At 35.5% G+C, this 23106-nt stretch overlaps 1 protein-coding gene across 1 annotated transcript in view; it reads right to left on the reverse strand.

The window, feature by feature from the left end:
* Positions 1-4338: 4338 nt before the first annotated feature.
* The window catches only part of SLC16A7 (solute carrier family 16 member 7), a 60613-nt gene continuing 41845 nt past the window's right edge, over positions 4339-23106 (reverse strand). Inside the window, exons 2-4 of the mRNA XM_065887209.1 lie at positions 15429-15572; positions 10892-11707; positions 4339-4613 (exon numbers count right to left, since the gene is read on the reverse strand). Coding sequence (XP_065743281.1) covers positions 4339-4613; positions 10892-11707; positions 15429-15572 — 1235 coding nt within the window. The remainder of the gene's footprint in view (positions 4614-10891; positions 11708-15428; positions 15573-23106) is intronic.

Here is a 23106-nt window from a genome sequence, read left to right on the forward strand (position 1 = left end):
AAGGATGCCAAAAGTCTAGAAGAAGAAGACAAAAGCAATGGCATTTGTTCTCTCTGTAGAACAAAGGGATGGAAAGGAGAATAACAATCCAGGTGTTCAGGAAACTTGAAAAATTAGTTACAGTGTAGTGGCAGTTGCATTAAGTGATGCAAATAAATATATACTGTGTAGATGAACCAAATCTTTTGTATCTCATAAGATTTTTACAAATTTTTGGTAGCTTGGGATAATCCTATAAGTGAGAGTCACTATAATTCTGAACATAATGTTTCATAGTAAGTACTTTTTATTTTTGAGTCATAATAAGTAGCAACTAATATGGGAATTACTTATCCATAAAGAAAATAGCATTTTTCCTCTAAACCCAACCTCAGGGAAAATATATTATGCCTGAGTCATATAAATATTTCATTATTTTTATGAAAAAAGTCACAGTGAAGCAATTACAGCTATTATATAATCATTACCATTATTTGGGATAATTTGCATTGGTTAGAAAAGCAGGCAAATTGAAATTATATATTCAGGTTATAGCAAATGCAGTCTCTAATAAACACTAAATAAATCATAATACAGATTGCAGTTGAATCTAATTGGTTTACCACATAGTGTTTAATTTTTATGTATCTATATTTTATCTACCATTGTATCTACAGCTTCTAGGGGGAGGTGGCATGGCAGTGAACACCCTAGGGGCCCTTTCTGCTTTTAAGTAAACCTGAGTTTTTCTTCTGGTTCTGTCACATACTACCTTTTAACTTTGGGTAATTTGTGAACTTCTTTGTATATCTGTTTTTTGTTTTGTTTCACTCATCTATTATATCAGGCCAATAGCCTCTACCTATGATTCTATTTGAATATCAAATAGGCAAAATGCAGAAAACATAAATATCCATTCCCTTCCCACTTCACATCCTTTTTCCCTATTAATTTGAGCCTAACAATCATGATTATTTTGTTTTATTAAAAGCCTGCAACATTGTACATATAAGAGGGTTTTTTTAAAAGGTATTTTTGGATGGAAAATAAGTTTCAACTAACTGATTAAGTATATCTCTACATTTTATAACATCAATATAAAAACTTACATTTTCAGCATATGTCTTACGGTCTTTTTTTCTGCCATGTACAGCCAGAGACGGATGAGTAAAAAACACCTAGATTTTTAAAGTGTACATTCAAATATATCAAACCAAATTATTTTACTTATTTCCTAGTGTCCAGGGGAGACCCATGAGATAAGGTGCTTAGAAGTTGGTACTAAAGAAGTGAAATTTATGAGCCATGTCAATTTACACTGAGAAAACATCCTGTCTTCCAATGTGAAGGACACCAGAACCTGACCCAACTGCCTCTTAAATGTGTGCTGGTTGGCTCCAAAAAGGATCAAGAAAGAGGACGGGCATGTGTCAGGACATGTCTATATCCCATATTGCATTCATAAATTAGTGAAGGAACATTTAAGATTAAATGGTGAAAAATACGAGGAGTCTTGTTATCACAAATGGAAAAATACTTAAACTAGCCAGTGATCATGAATTATTTTGGTACCCAGATTTATGATAACCTTCCTTCTGCACAATTCCATAACAGAAAAATGGACTGAAAGGTATTTTAATGGTTTCTGACTTTGCTTCACGGTGTCTTGATCATCTAAAACCTGTCATTCCCTTGGGGAAGAAATACTTTCTGACGAATCATTAATTGTTGGAGAAAGCCAACTATATTTTCTCCTTCGTTTAGGCAACTTTATAATAATAAATGTTCTAGGTTGATATTTTCTTCTCAATCTCGGAAAGATTCTGTTCAAGCAACAAATATTCTAACAAGTTCAAGGGATTTGGGACAGTAAACAACTTGAAACATTTATTTTACCCTGAAACAATTCTGAAAACTGTGTGTGAGTTTATATCACTGTTTCAAGTGTGTTGTGATTTAACTTTCAACATTTATGTATAGGAATTAAGAGGCATACTTATTTGTAACTTTGTGCAGTGCTACTGTCAGGCATGACTGTATACATCATGTCATGTGCTTTGAATGTGCAATTTCACTTCCCTTTTTTTAACAATTTAATATAATCAGTGTTAGGAATGAAAAGTTAAAGATGATCAAAGAGCAGTAGAACAAATACAAATTGGTTTTGACTTGACAAGAACCTCATCAGCAAGTAAATAAACCTCCTTCCATGGAGAAAGCCACTGGAATGCACCCACCAGCAGGTGATTAAAAAGGACTATGCCTTAGCCTTAAAACCCCATGATCATTACTTGTCCCAGAGGCCTATTATCTATATTAATTTAAATGTGTATCTTCAGAGAATTCAAGGCACTTTTTGGGAAACATTTAAGATTGGAAAGCTACTGAACAATTTATGATGTCACGCTTTTTATGACAAGTCACAGTTGAATACAAACACTAATAATATGAAAATAGCTCATTCAAGACTCAAGATTGGGTGAAACTAAATTAAGAACAAATATATATTGTCACATTTTCCCTGATTTATTTACCTATGGTATTGGCACATATTGTTTTAGTTAATATTTTAAAAATACAAATACCTTTATGTAAAAAAGTGAATGTTAATTGAAGTATGGAATTTTATATAGCTTGCTAAACATGAGCCACATGCTTAAACAGTGCCTAAAGTTTACAAATCAAATCCCTAGCGTTAACTATCACAAATGCTTGGAATCCAAGTGCAATCCTAAAGGAAATAAGAATAGCACCTGCCTCTGTTGCAATAATAATAGTAAGAAGAACGGCAAATTCCTTTTGACATCTTAAGAATGACATTACTTTGATAATCAAGAACTAAATTCTTTTTATTAATCATGACCTTAATTTAAACTTCAGATTTATAAAGATGAATATTTATAACTTTATACCTAATGTATAAATTCTTTCTTGTTTAAAAGTACTTACTCAAAATGGTATTTATAGTTCTGAATGCACAGGTCTATCATATGCCTCTGTATTCAAGAGTGATTCAGTCCCAAATGTTTTCATATAGTTATGAAAATGAGAAACTGCTAAATTAACCTGGGTTGGCATGTTGCAGGCCTCTTTCTCTCAAGTTATAAACTAAATCTACACTTTCCAAGTATATATCAAATCATACACAACCTCCAGTTCTAGAAGCCGTTTTTAAGTCTCCTGGTTTAGTTATGCTCGCAGGCAGCAGGAAAGCTTATCGGTAGAGGGTGGAATTTTCAAGTGCTACCTTTCCTATAATATGAGATATTTTCAGTGGCTGAGTAAAAAGCCTGTTTGGATTTCTGTTTTTTGCTTTTGCTTGTCATGGAGGAGAGGGAAATGAGAGAGCTTGGAGGGCTCACTGTAAGCACCTCCCACTCTTAGCTTTACTCAGATGGATTACTGATAACAGTAACCCTCTGATCACCACTATATGTTGGGAAAAATTAAAATTTTGCCTATGTGTAAGCCTGTCAACCAGGATTCCGGTTGATTCCACTTTGATGTCTCAGTATAACAGCGAGTCTGATTTGAGTTTGGTTAAAAGAAGTCCCTGGTTATTAACTTTCTGGATTACTAACTAAAATCCTTTTAAAATCAATAGACAGCTCATTGCTAGGAGTCATTTAGGCTTTTAATTTGATTTACGTATTAGTAAATTCTGAAAATTATTTGAGGGTTCTATTCACTAGCACCAGGTACTTGTGGTCCTCCTCAAAGAAATCACGTGCATGCATGAATCAAATCAGACAATGCTCAGAAATAATAGTTTAAAATGGAGTTTTTTCAAATTTATTTCATATATGCATATGCTTTTTTTTTTTTGCAGCAGTTAGTTGTATTTTCAAATTAAGGCCACCCTCATCTTCACCCATGTTCTTATCTTTAAAATCCACACTGTAAAGTAGTGTGTGAGTGTCAGTGTGTGTATGTTTGGGAAAAATTCATTTCCTTCAATTCCATTTCACCCTTTAATATCAAATAAAAAATGAAATGTGGAGAGGATAGTCTTACAGGATTAAACATACTCCTTCTAACTACTTAATCCAGTGGTTTGGGATTCAGATCTCTATAACCAAGATGGAAGTCACTGGAAGACTTTAACATCATTTTAACCACCGCAGCCAGAGTCATGTATGGACATAAGTCCATTGCATGAATTCTTTATATGCATAATCTCAAAATTTAACTGCCCAAATAAATTTAAAAAAACAAACTTTTAAAAATTTTGCCATTAAGGAAAATCTCTTTTCCATACTTACTTATGACTCCTCATTTCAACTAAAAACCTTCTAATATGTTGAAAAAGAAATACTCCTAAGAAGGTCATAAACACTGAAATCAGAGATGTGATTCTTGTTAAATATTAGTTTCTCTTTCTGAGGGATTAACCCCTGATCCTTTTGAGTTTTGACTTTTGACACTAACATCATGACTTTTAGATGCCTTCAAGGATTCAGATTCTTGGGACTCAGGTGTATGTATTTTCTTCGTTGTCTCTTTCAACTTTTCCTTTGCGAGCAGTCTGTAGTTGATAGCATTGCCAATGAGCAGCCACACACTGGCTAGGACTACAATAGCTCCACAGGCCACATACATGTATTTATATTGTCCAGTTTCATCCACCAATTTACCTAAGAGACAAAGAATGTCTTTTAAGACAGCATAATAAATCAGCCATAAAATGTTAACATTTGCAAATAAATTCTTCTCCACACTGCATACCTATTGCTTATTTAAGTTAATACTAAATGAGAGTCTAATAAAGAAAAAAATATTCTAGATTATGACTTCCACATATGCATAGTAAAGGCATTTACAGGCACATTCTGCATTATATTACTAGTATGTTAAGTTTATTGAAAATTACTACCCTCAATAAAAGTGTACAACCAAGATAAGCTAGGTATATATGTGTTTGTGTATATATCCATAGATACATAAATGTGTGAGATACATTTTTAAACCTACATGTGTAGAAATACATATACGTATTTACAAATGTAAACGTATATGAATAGATTTATAGCATACATATTGAGATTGCTTCAACCTTTCCACATTTACTATCTTTTCGATAAAGAGGAAAAATTACATTCTTTAGGACAAATTCAGAGGCTTTTATAAGGTTCCTAGTGGGGGTAATATTTACTAAATGCTTTGTCTATGCCTAGCACTAGGCTAAATGCTTTATTTGTAATTTTGCATTTAATCCTTACAAGATCACTACGCAGTAATTTGACCATGGTTACGCAGCCAGTGAGTGAGTGGCAGGATCTGGGCTCTAACCAGTGTGTCTGCATCTTGTATTCTTAACTACTCTGTAAAATGGCTTCACCAAACTTCTTGGTTAAGTGTCATGTCACGTTTTAGGCTAATCACAGTCTTCCACTTTGTCTGAATCTAAATTATTAAGGCCAAACTAATCAGGAAGAAAGTTTTTGTTCCATTTGATATTGAGAACATTGAAAACCAAGCCTGCTGCCATATAATTGCAAAGCTTACTGACTTTTAAACATGCTTCAGTTTATACTGTTTATACTTAGTTTTGCCTCTTGCTTATGCAGGCATCTAATTCTTAACAATAATTAATACTGGCAAAATTTAGTATACACAAATCCATATTATTTATCATATGCATATTCCAGGTGATTCTGAAATACACCTATTTGTTTAGTCAGAATTTCCATCATTCTGGCTTCCCAGGTGAATTCTATCAAACATTTAGAGAAGAGCTAACGCCCATCCTCCTCAAACTCTTCCCAAAAATTGCAGAGGAAGAAACACTCCCAAACGCATTCTATGAGGCCACCATCACCCTGATACCAAAACCAGACAGAGATACTACAGAAACAGAAAATTGCAGACCAATATCACTGATGAATATAGATGCAAAAATCCTCAACAAAATACTAGCAAACAGAATCGAACAACACATTAAAAGGATCATACACCATGATCAAGTGGGATTTATCCCAGGGATGCAAGGATTCTTCAGTATATTCAAATCAATCAATGTGATACACCATTATTAACAAATTGAAGAATAAAAACCATATGATCATCTCAAGAGATGCAGAAAAAGCTTTTGACAAAATTCAACACCCATTTATGATAAAAACTCTCCAGAAAGTGGGCATAGAGGGAACCTACCTCAACATAATAAAGGCCATATACGACAAGCCCACAGCAGACATCATTCTCAATGGTGAAAAACTGAAAGCATTTCCACTAAGATCAGGAAAAAGACAAGGATGTCCACTCTCACCACTACTATTCAACATAGTTTTGGAAGTCCTAGCCACGGTAATCAGAGGAAAAAAAAGAAATAAAAGGAAAACAAATTGGAAAAGAAGAAGTAAAACTGTCACTGTTTGCAGATGACATGATAGTATACATAGAGAATCCTAAAGATGCCACCAGAAAACTACTAGAGCTAATCAATGAATCTGATAAAGTTGCAGGATACAAAATTAATGCACAGAAATCACTTGCATTCCTATACACTAATAATGAAAAACCTGAAAGAGAAATTAAGGAAACACTCCCATTTACCACTGCAACAAAAAGAATAAAATACCTAGGAATAAACCTACCTAGGGAGACAAAAGATCTCTATGCAGAAAACTATAAAACACTGATGAAAGAAATTAAAGATGATACCAACAGATGGAGAGATATACCATGTTCTTGGATTGGAAGAATCAATATTGTGAAAATGACTATACTACCCAAAGCAATCTACAGATTCAATGCAATCCTTATCAAATTACCAATGGCATTTTTTAGGGAAGTAGAACAAAAAATCTTAAAATTTGTATGGAGACACAAAATACCCTGAATAGCCAAAGCAGTCTTGAGGGAAAAAAACGGGGCTTGAGGAATCAGACTTTCTGACTTCAGACTATACTACAAAGCCACAGTAATCAAGACAACATGGTACTGGCACTAAAACAGAAACATAGATCAATGGAACAAGATAGAAAGCCCAGAGATAAACCCATGCACCTATGGTCAACTAATCTATGACAAAGTAGGCAAGGATATACAATGGAGAAAAGACAGTCTCTTCAATAAGTGGTGCTGGGAAAACTGGACAGCTACATTTAAAAGAATGAAATTATAACACTCCCTAACACCATACACAAAAATAAACTCAAAATGGATTAGAGACCTAAATGTAAGACCGGACACTATAAAACTCTTAGAGGAAAACATAGGAAGAACACCCTTTGACATAAATCACAGCAAGATCTTTTTTGATCTCCCTCCTAGACTAATGGAAATAAAAACAAAAATAAACAAATGGGACCTAATGAAACTTCAAAGCTTTCGCACAGCAAAGGAAACCATAAACAAGACGAAAAGACATCCCTCAGAATGGGAGAAAATATTCGCAAACGAATCAGTGGACGAAGGATTAATCTCCAAAATATATAAACAGCTCAAGCAGCTCAATATTAAAAAAATAAACAACGTAGTCCAAAAATGGGCAGAAGACCTAAATAGACATTTCTCCAAAGAAGACATACAGATGGCCAAGAAGCACATGAAAAGCTGCTCAGCATCACTAATTATTAGAGAAATGCAAATCAAAACTACAATGAGGTATCACCTCACACCAGTTAGAATGGGCATCATCTGAAAATCTACAAACAACAAATGCTGGAGCGGGTGTGGAGAAAAGGGAGCCCTCTTGCACTCTTGGTGGGAATGTAAATTGATACAGCCACTGTGGAGAACAATATGGAGGTTCCTTAAAACACTAAAAATAGAATTACCATATGATCCAGTAGTCCCACTACTGGGCATATAGCCAGCGAAAACCATAATTCAAAAAGACACATGCACCGCAATGTTCATTGCAGCACTATTTACAATAGCCAGGTCATGGAAGCAACCTAAATGCCCATCGACAGACGAATGGATAAAGAATAAGTGGTACATATATACAATGGAATATTACTCAGCCATAAAAAGGAATGAAATTGGGTCATTTGTTGAGATGTGGATGGATCTAGAGACTGTCATACAGAGTGAAGTAAGTCAGAGAAAAACAAATATCGTATATTAATGCATGTATGTGGATCCTAGAAAAATGGTACAGATGAACCGGTTTGCAGGGCAGAAGTTGAGACACAGATGTGTAGAGAACAAACATATGGATAGCAAGTGGGGAAAGCCCTGGTGGGGTGGGGATGGTGGTGTGATGAATTGGGCGATTGGGTTTGACATGTATACACTGATGTGTATAAAATTGATGACTAATAAGAACCTGCTGTATAAAAAAATAAATAAAATTCAAAAAAAAAAGAATTTCCATCACTCTGACAAGTATCTAGTTAGTGGCTTGTTATTAAATTTAGCTACTTGTGAAATTATTTACTTCAACAAAGTTTTCTGCTTTAATTAGGTAAATGTTAGAATGGACTTATTTGAGTTAATTTGAGTAAGTACGATATATACATAAAAAACAGAACAAAAATTGTGTAATTTAATTTTCCATTCTAACTTTAGTCAAATATTCCTATTCATACAATGATTATTACATATCTAAATACAAAAACATTAGGTCTTTTGCCCCATCAGAATTATATCATCACTTTGTATTGCCAAATCAACATAGTTTCTAAATGTTTTGGGAATTTTTAGCATCATCAAGAAAGCAGATATGATTTCCAGAACTAAAGTTTCAGCTCTTTTTGAAGGTAGCAGTGGAAGTTTGAGTTGAAAAAAATAAAAATCATGCTCTCCCTGCCTTTCACTGTTGTACTAACAAGACTAGTAGCAGCAGCAGCAACTGTGTAAGAAGTAACTGTAACAACAGCGATTCATTCGAAAGTATTTATTGAGTGCCTACTATACGCCAGATGCCATGCTAGCAGTGACTGAACGCTATAGAGGAAAAGCCAGTCTAAAAGTCAAGGAATATCAGGATAACAGAAGGCAGAAACAGGATTAAAAAAAGGCTACTCTGTTATGGCTATAGCCTGAGAGCTTCAACAATGAGCCCCAAATCAATTACTGCCACTGATCCCACTGGTGCAATAGTTTGGCAATATTAACAAAATAAGCCCTCAAGGATACTGAAATTGATGTAAATATTATTAAAATAGGTCTCAGCCCAGGTAGAAATGGCCAAATCAGATTCATTCATTTCCATAGCACCCATCCACTATGCCTATTGACCTGACTTGGTATTTTTTCATCCCACCATGGCTGGTGAAATAAATTTTTCTCTGTTGATACTAAGAATTTTATTGGTAATGAATAGGCTTCTAAAACCCATTTGGTAAAACTAATTCTGTATGAAAAGATAGGCATATATTGGCCAAAATGAATAAGACCTACTGGCTTCATTCACTTTGAAAATTGTTTTGGTGCCCTGGCATATCTACAATGAGAGATATACCATCCAAAGCATCTGTACTAGATACCAGAGGATAGTCCTGGTAGACAGAAAAAGTCAACAACTATACCACTCATTCCTGACCAAATGAAAAAGCAAAAGGTAAATGTTAATGGTGCCTTAAGATTAACAATTTAAGCATGAATTTTCCCACTTTCAAAATGATTCCTTGATGTCATGTAGGAAGACTTTAAACACTGATTTTTTTTTTTTTTTTTGCAGTACACGGGCCTATCACTGTTGTGGCCTCTCCCGTTGCGGAGCACAGGCTCCGGACCTGCAAGCTCAGCGGCCATGGCTCACAGGCCTAGCCGCTCCGCGGCATGTGGGATCTTCCCGGACTGGGGCACGAACACATGTCCCCTGCATCGGCAGGCAGACTCCCAACCACTGCGCCACCAGGGAAGCCCTGAACACTGATTTTAAATACACGAAAAAAATTTATGTTTAGCCCAGCAATTATTGTGACCATTAGGGGGCAGGCCAAGAGGTCTAAGTAAATACCTACATTTAGCATTAACTAAAGCAATGCTATACAGTGATTACTGAAAAAGACTGGACAACAAAAAGTATTTAATATTTATAACATTTAAGTCTAAGACTAAACAAAGTCTTAACTTCAAAAATGAACTTATACATATGTCTTTACTCAGTATCCTTACTAGATAATTTAGCATAGAGATTTTTTATAGGCATCACTGACAGTATTTTAGATCTTAAAATCTAAAGGTAATTGTTATAAATATGGAATATAAGTATCTGATCAAGAAAATGACCTTGAATGAACTTCCCTTCATTCTTGCATTCCTATTCATATATTCCAATTAGTGATATTATAAAAGTATTCCTTCCTTAAGCATGTAACAAATTCCATATTAATATAACCAATAAGAAAACAGGGGCTTCCCTGGTGGCGCAGTGGTTGAGAGTCCGCCTGCCGATGCAGGGGACACGGGTTCGTGCCCCGGTCTGGGAATATCCCACATGCCCGGAGCGGCTGGGCCCGTGAGCCATGGCCGCTGAGCCTGCGCTCCACAACGGGAGAGGCTACAACAGTGAGACACCTGCATACCGCAAAAAAAAAAAAAAAAAAAAAGAAAACAGATCTTGACCTTTTGAGAGCATTACTTCAAATTTTTGACTCATTTTAATAAAAAAGGAGAGAAATCTGTTTATCAATGATAAAGTGGAATTTTGTTTTTATGATACATTTTTTAAAAACACAAAACAAGTTGATATAGGTAAAAACCTGAAAATTATGCTAATTATCAGTCTAATTTAAATTCTTAAGTTCATAACTCCAGGCTCTGAATGAAATTTTTGTCTAAAATAGACTAATTAGGAAATTTAAAAACACATAGTAAAGGCTAAAATTAACACACCACCGTCTTTTAGGCAATTAGTATCTATTATTACAAACCACATTTTACACTACAAAGAAAGTCTTGGTTAATGGATATTAATTTTATGCTTTTTGCTTTCCTTGATGAGAAATATTCTTACCAGCAAGAGGAGGACCAAGAAGGACGGGGCAACACTCCACAACTGTGACGAGACCCACAGCACTGGAAAATCTTTGAGCGCCAACAAGGTCCATGAGACTTTCAAAGAGGATACTGCTAACGCTCCCAAATCCAAGGCCAAAAAATACAGCATACACCACCAGGCTTGTGTAGTCCTCAGCCAACGGGCATAAGAGATGACACACTCCATTGAACAAAATCGCAAAACTGAAGAAGTACTGGATTCGGGGTCGGATTAATTTGGAGTTTGCAATGAATCCTACAGTAGGTCTGGCAAACATATCAACAAAAGCCATAACCGACAGCAAGAAAGCTGCAGAATATTCATCAATTCCTTTGTCTTTAGCATATGGAGCCAAGAATATAATGGGGGCAAAGAACCCCAGAAACATAATGACATTTCCAGATAAGTATATCAGAAATCCCCTATGCTTAAAAAGGGAGAAATCTAAATACTTATCAATTTTTGCACATATTGATTTCTTCCTATGTCTTTTCTTCGTGCCTGAATCAGTCACTCTTGCATCAACCTTATATTTAGACTTCGTAGTTAGTTTGGGTCCAACAGGTCTCATAAGGGACCCAGCCACACAGGAGTTCAACAGTAAACCTCCCAAAATCAAGAAGCTTCCTTTCCAGCCATAAGTATTAAAGAGGTACTGATTGAAAGGAGCCAGTGTACTTAGGAAAACAGGACTTCCTGCCATTGCGAGGCCACTTGCCATAGGCCGTTTCTTATAGAAGTACTTGCCAAGGATTGTTAAGGCGGGTTGCAGGTTGAAGGCTAGACCTAAACCTAAAAAAAACAAAACAAAAGGAAGAAAAACACAAACACATTATGCCACTCACAAAAGAAATTACTCCTCAAAATGTACATTCAAGTGAAAATGGCAGAACTAAAAATGCAACAGCACATAGTAATTTTTAATAATTATGTATTATCAATAGGATGGCACGTAAACAAAAAGGTTCTCATAACTGGACACCTGAGAGGCATGACAGGTTCATATTCCTTTCTTTTTAAAACACAAAAATAAAACCAAGAACTTCCACTTCTGTTGCAATAATCATAGAATAGGTTGAAACCGGGACGGAATTCATTCGTTCTTAGTTACAATCACTTAATTCCACAAACAAATTAACCTCTCTTCATATTTATATACACATATAGAGAATAAATATCTTCCTTGTGGGCAAGAGTGCATTTAAAATGTGAATACTTTCTTTCAGAGTGGAATAGAGTGAACAGACTAAAAAAGTTGTCATTTATAAATAATCTTAGGTCTCCCAGAGATATTTCTTTCAAAGCTATGCAAATAATAAAAAAGAGTAATCAATTCATGCCATCGATTTCATGCCCTTTCCCTCACATTCCACATTTCATGACTACAGAGGTACATGCGTATTAACTAAAAAATAAGTAACTTTTGTTTTGCTTGAAACATTCTCATTTCAGGGATTAAAGCTGATTGTTTATATGAGTCAAAAGTTTCTACTGTTTCTAGGGACACCTTGACAGTGTTGAGTATCGCCTTTGAGAAATGATTACTTCTTATAGCTCGCCAAGGTACTATTTGGCAACAGAAACAAATGTTTGTTTAAAAAGTAAATACAATTGATTTATACAAACTGTTGATACCTCTCTTTCCCCTTTAGCCTGGGCATTATTCTGCATTATTTTAGGATCTATAGAAGTAGGAATTCTTCTGCATTTACCAGTTTATGTAAATTGAGACAGTATTGCAAATTGGTTAAGTATTAAGATTCTGGAACACTGAGTTCTGAGTACAAATACTTACTGCACACCTCTAATACAAATTAATACAAATAGTTGTATTAAATATTTGTAATAGGGTTTCTAAAAACTGACAGGAAGGAACCAAGAACGTGCTTTGGAGAGTGACAGGGCAGTGTGCTCTCTGATTCTACCTCAGCCATACTTGTGAGGTATGTAGAATGAGTGTAATTAGATCCAACATTTAAATAATAAAACTATGGGCAGCAGCTTGTAAGTGGAAGAACCCAAATTAAAACCCAGGAATTGAGTTTCCAAGTTCAAATTTCTTTACCTTAAGCCATCCTCCCTGCCTGTGCCCCCATTCTGTCACCGGGAATTTTGCTTTCAGATGTTAATGCCAGTTCTCCTTAGGAGATTGTGGTCATCTATTTCCTGTCTGGTATATGGTAAAAGGAACAGGAGATTTGAAATCAAAAGATCTAAATCTGGGCTTCCCTGGTGGCACAGTGGTTGAGAGTCCGCCTGCCGATGCAGGGGACGCAGGTTCGTGCCCCGGTCTGGGAAGATCCCACATGCCGCGGAGCGGCTGGGCCCGTGAGCCATGGCTGCTGAGCCTGCGCTCCGCAACGGGAGAGGCCACAACAGTGAGAGAGGCCCGCCTACCGCAAAAAAAAAAAAAAAAAGATCTAAATCTGCCTCGACTACTTACCTACGTGTACTACTGGGTAAATACTTAGTCTTGAGTTCCAATTCCGTCAATAACAAAAAAGGGTTTTGCTAAAATCGAGTAAGGTTTAGAACTTTAAGATGTTATATAATGATGTTGTGATTATTATTATATGCTAATATTTATTTAAAAGTGACAAAATGCTGGGTACTCTCTGTAAAGTACCATATATTCATTTTTTACATTAATCATGACAACAACTCCCAAAGGAAAGAGGTATTATTTTCCCATTTTAAAGACAGAGAGACTGAGGCATAAGGGGGTTTATTTATCCATGATCACACGGCTCATGTGTGCTGAGTCAGGTTTAAAAGCTAGACCTGTCTGATTTCAGATACCAATAAGTTTTGGCTGATAATGACTTAAGATAAATCCCTTATAGGTATATTTAATGGCTGACTAGAAGCACCAAAGCCTTTAAGGCCCAGAGGAAGGGAACTGAAGTTAGAATAACATAAAATGCTATTGTTATTTGTTACACAGTAACATCAAAACCATCTTTTCCCTAATACATCTACTGTGGGCCCAGCCTGAATTCTATGGCCAAATGACATATGGCTGACCCTTGAACAATGTGGGGTTTAGGAGGGCCCACTCTCTGCATAGCTAAAAATCTATGTATCATTTATAGCCATCTGTCCTCAGGATTCAACTAAACATGGATCCATGGATCCTGTAGTACAGTGGACCCCTGCTGTTCAAACCCATGTTGTTCAAGGTCACCTGTATGTAGTATTTCTGCACAAAGGAAAGGGCATTCACTCCACCATGACAATCTTTAGATATAAGAAGATTCTCATTTAAAATGTCAAAGGAGGGACTTCCCTGGTGATCCAGTAGTTAAGAATCCGCCTTCCAATGCAGGGGATGCGGGTTCGATCCCTGGTCGGGGAACTAAGATCCCACATGCCACAGGGCAACTAAGCCCGCAGGCCACAACTACTGAGCCCGTGTGCTGTAGAGCCCGCATGACACAACTAGAGAGAAGCCCACGCGCCATAATGAAGAGCCCGTGCACCACAATGAAAGATCCTGCATACCGCAACTAAGATCTGACACAGCCAAATAAATAAATAAATATTTTTTAAAATGTCAAAGGTGTTTTACCATGTCAAAAAAGAAGAGAGTTGTCCATAGGTTGTAAAGAGAAAGATTTTAACATCACTATTACTGTAGGCTTTAATACATCTAATTTTTTAATCAAATAATACATTAATGCAAGGTTAGACTGATCTAAAGTCATAAAAAGAGAATTACATTTACCTTTTTATCTGTGGGCAAAAGGAAATGATTCAATTTCTTTATATGTTGAAGTCTAATTTTTCTTAAAATTCTGAGTGTAGATTTGTGTAATGCAATTTATTGCTGAGGCTAATAAAGATAGTATTTTCCAAATGTACATATTCAGGTCAGCTAGAGTTTACCGACATGCATGAGAAGCAACTATAATCAAGTGACAGGATGTCATTTTAAAATATTTGTCTTTAGTGGCAAATGTGCCTTTCAGAGCTTTTAAACAGAATCCTTTAGTAAGAAAAAGAAGGGATATCCATGCAGAGCTCTACCACTAATCAAAATACAGGCAACAACAATTCTATTGTTAAAGCTAATCAGTGAATCCAGGAAATATCTTTTTGGCACCAGTTTTAACCTAGTATGAGTGATAAGTCAGACACTAATAGTAATAAGTAGTGAAAATATTTTTTTTAATGAAGCTGTTTATACGCCAGGAAGTCTGTGTCCACAATACCATCTTCACTGGCTGAATATTAAATGTTGAAACAGTAAAAGCAAACCAAAGAGGTTTTCTTTTTGACATTTATATCATAACATGTCTGATAACTTGCTGTTTCCATTGCTTGAAATTTGATTGGCCAGCCTATAGCCAGTATTTTGATGTACCAGAGGACATTACTTTAAGATAGCATCTGATATAAAAAAGAAATTCAAAGAAAACAATAAGAATGTTCTATTGCTCCTGCTTCTGACAGAGCTTTGTAAACAACAGGGACTGCTAAGAAGAAAATAAGATGAAAACAAAACTTGACTTACCACAAATGAATCCCATGGTGATGTAAAGCTCTACCACGCTGGTACTAAAAGAGGCTGTGACCATTCCCAAACAGCATAACAAACCTCCTACCATCACCACTGGCCGGCTACCGTATTTATTCACCAAAACACTACTTATGGGACCTGAGGTAGAGAGGACATTAAGAAATATTCAGTTACTGGGTTATTATTTATTAATTTACTTATTATTCGTAACATTTGTTAATTTTGAAATTTGAGAAAGCACATTTTAATGATTAAAGAAAAATATGAGGTCACATGGAATATCATGAAAACTTTTTAATACTTTCCAATCAATTTGACTGGTTATCTTTACCCATATATATACAAGCACATAAAATAATAAATTAGAATTGTTTAACATAGAGTTTGTTAGGACCATAATTATTCAACTTTTGATGGAAAAGTTTTTCAACAGGACATAGCTAAACTGCCTAAATATCCTAATAAATGCAGGTAAATTTATCTAACAAAAATTAGGAATTATATAAATGACTTGTCTGTTAGAATTTTATTTTCTAGAATAATGTATGTTTGTACACACACATATATGTCCTTAATTGCAGCTGAATTTTTTTTTATTATACTCCACTGTGACTTTTCTTTAATACTATATTTTTTTTATTCTAAGTCACCAACTGTTTACATACCTCATTATATTAGAAATGAGGATGTCTTACACTGATGGTCTCTTAACAATTCCTGTCCATCAGGGGGCAGTCATAGGTAGTATGTTGCTACCGTGGCTTAGGTATGCTTGAATTTGGTTGTTATTTCTGTGGCTTGGTTAGATAATGGAAATGCCTCATATTTCAGTCAGACCATTTGAGTAAGGAAATGAATATGAATCCTGATTGTTGTTTGAAAAAGCTTCTGTTGATACATTCTGGTAAGGTCAAGAAAGTACCACCATCAAAATTTACAGAATGGGTGCAGCAGTTTAGATAGAACTGCCAGAGAAAATGGTGGCTCTCTCTATTAAACAGGCTGCCTCACCAGCAAAGGGAAAAATCTTAATGTGGGAAACATGAACATCGAGCGCTCTGACTCAAAAAGTAATTTAGAAGAACTAGATACTAAACAGGATGAAGTTTTAGGAATGCCTTATGCAATGTATTTAACATACATTTTCTGATATATTTGTGTGTGTGCGCATATAAATATTCAGGAGTGATTAAAATGATAAAAATAATCTATGTCTAAAAAAGCTCTTTTGGTAATTATAAAATAAAAATCTAAATATTAAGAAAGAGTTGGTGTGTCTTATTTTAACGTGCAGCATTTTTTCCTTTAGTGGTACTTCATAAAATAGTGGTGCAACCTAACAATTGAGGCTATCTTAGATTCTTTGAAAGTCCATATACCACTTTATAAGACCTGTCCGAGTGTGAATTGTTTGCTTTGACATTTCCTTCTTAACTTAAAATTATATTTCATCTGAAACTAGGGGCACTGCTTTGAGGAAAAAAATTACATTAGGTCAGAATTCTCAGTCCAATTTTAGCCTAGAAAAAATTAATTTTTAGTTAATATTAAAACTTAAAAATTTGCATTTCATTTGAGAGCTTCTACATGGATGGTATTTAAAACACATTGAGATTCAATTGTCAATACAACCATATTCTTTCACACAACTATACTTAATATTTTTATTCTTTACCTATAAATATAAATACTCGTGGCCAAATAGTCTTTAATATTACTCCACAATATCTTTTGAAAGGATATTGATAATAACACATAATTTTAGAAAAAGAACTCAAAAACAAAATACCACATTTTGCCTTTAATACCAAACAAAATAAACCTAAAACGGGCCATATATAAGACAGCTCTATAAGAACAGCAGGGTTAGAGGAAAAAAAATCAATGAAAATTGTACAAGGTGATGTGAAAAGAATAGAATTCTGTCCCTAATATGGTAAAACTCATCTGAAGAAATTATATATATACATAATATATATTATTATATATAAAATATAGTTACTTATTATAACATATACATTGGTTTAGGAAATAAACATTTTAATTAAAAGCATGAAGTTAAATTCAAATAGCCTTTCTGAGAGCGGGAGAGTCAGAATCAATTGATTAGCTTGATTAATTACTGAATTTAGGTGTCAATTCCTTGTCTTAAAATTACTTAACCAATTCAGTTCAATTCAATTCAGCTCAGATCAGTTCAATGCAGTATTTCTTGAGCTCCTGGTGTAAAGCCAGTTGACAGACTCCAAGGATAAAATAATAAAAGCACACCTATAATCCTGAATGCATTATTTTCCAGAGGAAAAAATAATCAACAAGTTATTTTAAGAACTGTGGTGGATGCTTTGATAAATACTAGCTTATCAGAATGAATTCAAACGCATTTATCAATGCTTGGACTAATAACAGTTTCTTCCCAGTATCACTGATATTACATATGATATTACATATTCCATTTTCTACGTGATGCCTGGATAACTAACAAACTGATTACTATATTCTATAAATGTGTTTGCCTAAATAGTGTAAATTTAAATTTGAAAATAGTCTATGAATCACAACTTCATTTGCAATGTATGGGAAATAATTATAGCTATAGATTGGGATAACCACGTCAAAGCTATGTCCCATTACTGTGACTAAGAGTAACCACTAAAGAAAACGTTTAGAGGTGTTGGCACTTCTTTTGAGCAAGCTTTGATAAATTCTACAGTGGTATCAGTCAAGATGCAATGAGAGTTCTAATTTTAACAAGTAACTTTATTTTAAAGTATATATCTTAGTTAAATGATATCCTGTAAGGGATATGTTTACATAATTATGTGTAATCTTTTTCTAGCACAAAAAAGATATACTTCATAAATGATTTATTGAGAAATAATCAACACTCCATACCCCTTAATATTGAATGCTTATAAAATGTCATAAATTATTTCTACTTTGTAATAGTTGTGGAGGCAAAATTAAAATTATGATACAGAATAAAATAAGCTTATTTTGTAAAAAATCTCTAAATGCTTAATATTAGCCCGAGGAGACATCTAACATTAGATGTAAAACACAACACCATCTGACATCTCTCTCCAACCTTAAAAGCAACTCGGTTTATTGTATTAACAAGAAAAATGAAGTTTCAAGGAAATAAATTCTCATCACACATGATTTTTGTTAAACATGCACTAGCCTCACAGGTGTCCCTTGTTGAGGAATCTTAGGCCTAATTATATTCTGAACTCATTCATTCATTTATTTATTAATTCAATCATTCCGAAAGTTTTTACTCAGCATGTGTTTCTGCAGTAATCATGGTACTTAATCACTAGTTATGTCAAAAAAGAAAATCTGGGACTTCCCTCGTGGCTCTGTGGTTAAGAATCTGCCTGCCAATGCAGGGGAAACGGGTTTGAGCCCTGGTCCGGGAAGATCCCACATGCTGCGGAGCAACTAAGCCCATGCGCCACAACTACTAAGCCTGCACTCTAGAGCCCGCGAGCCACAACTACTGAGACTGCATGCCACAACTACTGAAGCCCACACGCCTCGAGCCTGGGCTCCGCAACAAGAGAAGCCACTGCAATGAGAAGCCCACGCACCACAACAAAGAGTAGCCCCCGCTCACCGCAACTAGAGAAAAGCCCACACACAGCAAGGAAGACCCAATGCAGCCAAAAATAAATAAATAAAATAAATAAATTTATTTTTTAAAAAAAGAAAATCTTCCACCTGCTGAGAGTTACATCTGAGCCTATATCTTGGTAGAGCAAAAGTACTGCTCATCAAAATCCTTTGTTCTATTTGTTTGTCAAGCAGTTAAAAAAAGTGTGCAAGAATAATAATGTCTTGTTTCCAAAAACATACACGAAAGTATCAGACTGTGTCTAAATCAGACTGATCTAGCCACTAATTTCTCCTGATGCAGCTTTCCAATCTGTCTCAGAATCTTTAGTGTCATGTACAATGGCCACTTTCATGCTAGCTATGAAGTTGTAAAGGATGGCTTCATCAGAAAGCAATGTAAGGATCAAAATATTGTCCCTATTTTTCAGCTGCTACTTTGTCTTCTGGAAGCTGTTTCTGTCAGCTACTTCTGTCTTTTATGGTTGAGACACTATAACACTTAGCAAAAGAAGACTCATTCTGTCAAGGAAGCTTTTGTGGGTTCTTATAAATTACATTCTTAGAACTCCTGTTGCACTTACAGTTAGTAACACATACATGAACAAAACGAAACACTTGCTGTCTATTTCATTTGTGTGAGACTTGTTCATATAATCTGTTCTAAGCTCCATGAAGATAACTGCCACATATACTATTATTATTCATCAACATCAACATTTATCGAGTTATTACTCTTTGTAGGAATCGTGCAGAGAATTCTACATGCATTTATTGCGTATGATTTTCATGGCCTAATTAACTAATTGCCTAATTAAAGCTATTAACAGTTGATAAAACTGAGACGTGCAAAGTGGATAACTTGTTCAAGGTCAACATCAATATACGTGCTAGGATGCAGATATGAGCCCAGAGTTATCTGATTATAAAACTTGTGTTTTTAACTACTATGCAGAAAACAGTTAACATAGCAAAGCTAGGACTGCCATCCTTAGACAGGCCTGCTTGCAAGGCTGGCTCCTGGCTGGCATCTGGGAACTTGGATTTCAGAAATGTTCCCACCATTCCCTAACAGGTAAGAGTGGCTCACTATGCCTACACTGTCTTACAAACAATGTGGTTTATGCTGAACACCAGCTTTCCTTCTGGGAGTCTAGGATTTTGGTGCCTGCTGGACGGAGAATGTCTTTGTGATCAGCAAACCAATAGAAACCTTAAGCATTGAGTCTCTAATGAGCTTCCTGGTAGACATCACTTCACATGTGTCATCACAACTAGTTGCTGAAGGAATTAAGCCCATCCTTTGTGATTCCATCAGGAGAGGACTCTTGAAAATTTGTACCTGGTTTCTTCCACACTTCGTACGGCATGCTTTTCCCTTTGCTGATTATTTCACTTTGTATCCTTTCATTTTAATAAACAATAGCCATGATTGTTTTCTGTCAATTTAGTTTTTTTTTTATTGGAGTATAAGTGCTTTACAATGTTGTGTTAGTTTCTGCTATACAATGAAGTGAATCAGCTTTATGTATACCTATATCCCCTCCCTCTTGGACCTCCCTCACCCCGCATCCCACCCATCTAGGTCACCACAGAGCACCGAGCTGACCTCCCTGTGCTATACAGCAGGTTCCCACTAGCTATCTATTTTACACATGGTAGTGTATTTAAGTCAAACCTAATCTCCCAATTCGTCCCACCCTCCCCTTACCCCCCCGTGTCCACATGTCCATTCTCTACGTCTATATCTCTATTCCTGCCCTGCAAATAGCTTCATCTGTACCATTTTTCTAGATTCCACATATATGCGTTAACATACGATATTTGTTTTCCTCTTTTTGGCTTACTTCACTCTGTATGACAGACTCTAGGTCAATCCACATCTCTACAAATGACCCAGTTTTGTTCCTTTTTACGGCTGAGTAATAATAAATAAATAAATAAACAATAGCCATGAAGAAGACATTGTTGAGTCCTGTGAATCTTTCTAGCCAATCATCAAACCTGGGAGTGGTCTTGGGGACTCTGAATAAAACTACTATATCTCTCCTGCTGCTAATTTTGAGTTTTGTGTATATATATATATATATATATATATATATATATAAATAATATATTTTTAACTACATTTATTTATTTTTGTCTGCGTTGGGTCTTTGTTGCTGCGCTCGGGCTTTTCTCTAGTTGTGCCGAGCGGGGGCTACTCTTCGTTGCGGTGCGCAGGCTTCTCATTGCAGTGGCTTCTCTTTGTTGCAGAGCACAGGCTCTAAGCGTGTGGGCTTCAGTAGTTGTGGTTCGCAGGCTCTAGAGCGCGGGCTCAGTAGTTGTGGTGCATGGGCTTAGTGGCTCCGCGGGATGTAGGATCTTCCCAGACCAGGGCTCGAACCCTTGTCCCCTGCATTGGCAGCCAGATTCTTAACCACTCTGCCACCAGGGAAGTCCTTGTATATATTGTTTTAAACAGATGATTTTTGTTACATATTTTTAAATATCTGACATATATGTATGAATATATGGACTGGTCTATTCTTTGGTATATTGTTATCTGTTCTCTAAAGATGAACTCACAGTGCTTATTCTGATTTTGCATGAGTATTTGATAAATGTGATAAAATTTGAAGAGTATGTTATGTAATGAACATTTCATAAAATATATTTGATCAATCTAAAACCATGAACTGGGATTGACTATCAATTTCTGCTATATAACATTTTTATGCATAGCATAAACACTAACAGAAGAAATGATAAACTGCTATAATTTATTTTTCATTTGCTTTATTTCAAATTTGTATATGTGGTATCCTGTCAAGTCAAATGACAAAAAGCACTAGTGCAGGACTGGGACAAAGTTGTTTGCAATTACGGAAATTTATCTGTGTTTACTATGACAGTGTTTTTCTTACTAATGGAGGCTTTCTAAATTTGAAATATTTTTCAAAGAGATTTTTTTGAATGAAAAAACTGTTCCTATTTTAATTTGGACAGAGGGTGGGATCCTCTTCATTCACTACTTGTTCATATGCCTGAGGTTTATCCCTGCACTGAAGTTGGGACTGAAAATCCACCTGGTTTCTCCCTCCATGTGATCTTCTTTCATTTGGGGTCAGTGAAAAACATGAGGGGAGAGTCCCTGATAATTAGGAAGCAGCTATTGCATCTGCTTCTGCAAAGGATGAAGACAAAAATGTTACACAGGTAAATCATCTTCAAGGAGCACGTTGCTCAGTGATAATTGTCCCAGTTTGATTGACTAGAGCTCAGCCAGTTCTACACAAGATGAATCTTTACGTCAGGTGAAGACACTGATCGTATATTCACTCAACATTCAATGAGTATTTAAGTGTATAAGATGGCGCACAAAGGTTTTGAATGAATGGTTTGAGTTGTTGTAGAAATAAAGAAAGGGGTTGATTAACATGCTAGTTGCAGCAGAGGGACAGAGGGTCCTGGAGCCTGAGGTGGTCTTCAAACTCACCTTTGTATTTGCTGTGCCCTTTGTTTGGAATGTTCTCCCCCCTTATAAGTAAATGTTTTATTCTTCTTATTGTCAGGTCTCTGCAGTTATATCATCTCCTCAGAGAGACTTCTCACCATTCCAGTAGATGAAACTACCAAACTTTAATGAGGGACTACATGTAATTTAAAAAAATACCTTTACATCTAAAGCTCATTTTTCATACCTTTTATATTAAATATCTTTCTTTTTTTCTGTATCTGAATGCTTGTTCTGCCATTGGCCTGGTTTTGAGAAAAGTTCTTGAATTTGACCTCAACGAAAAGATAGTTATTTTTGTGTTTCCTCATCTTCCTCTCTCTCTATGGACTCCTCCCATTTCTATATTCATTCAACCACAGATTGCTCCAACCTGACATCATCACAGCTGTTTAAAAAGGATGATGCTACTTGTATGGGGATGGGTTGGGAAAAGGGGCAAATTGACATCTTATCAAAATCTTTTAGTACAAATCAAAGGATTTGGAAGTGATCATTTTAATTTTCGATGTCCAAGGACAGAAATGCTAAGCACTTCCTTTGTGTTTATAGGTTACACTA

This window comes from Phocoena phocoena, chromosome 11 (assembly GCF_963924675.1).
Source record: "Phocoena phocoena chromosome 11, mPhoPho1.1, whole genome shotgun sequence".
NCBI classification, from domain to species: Eukaryota; Metazoa; Chordata; class Mammalia; order Artiodactyla; family Phocoenidae; genus Phocoena; species Phocoena phocoena.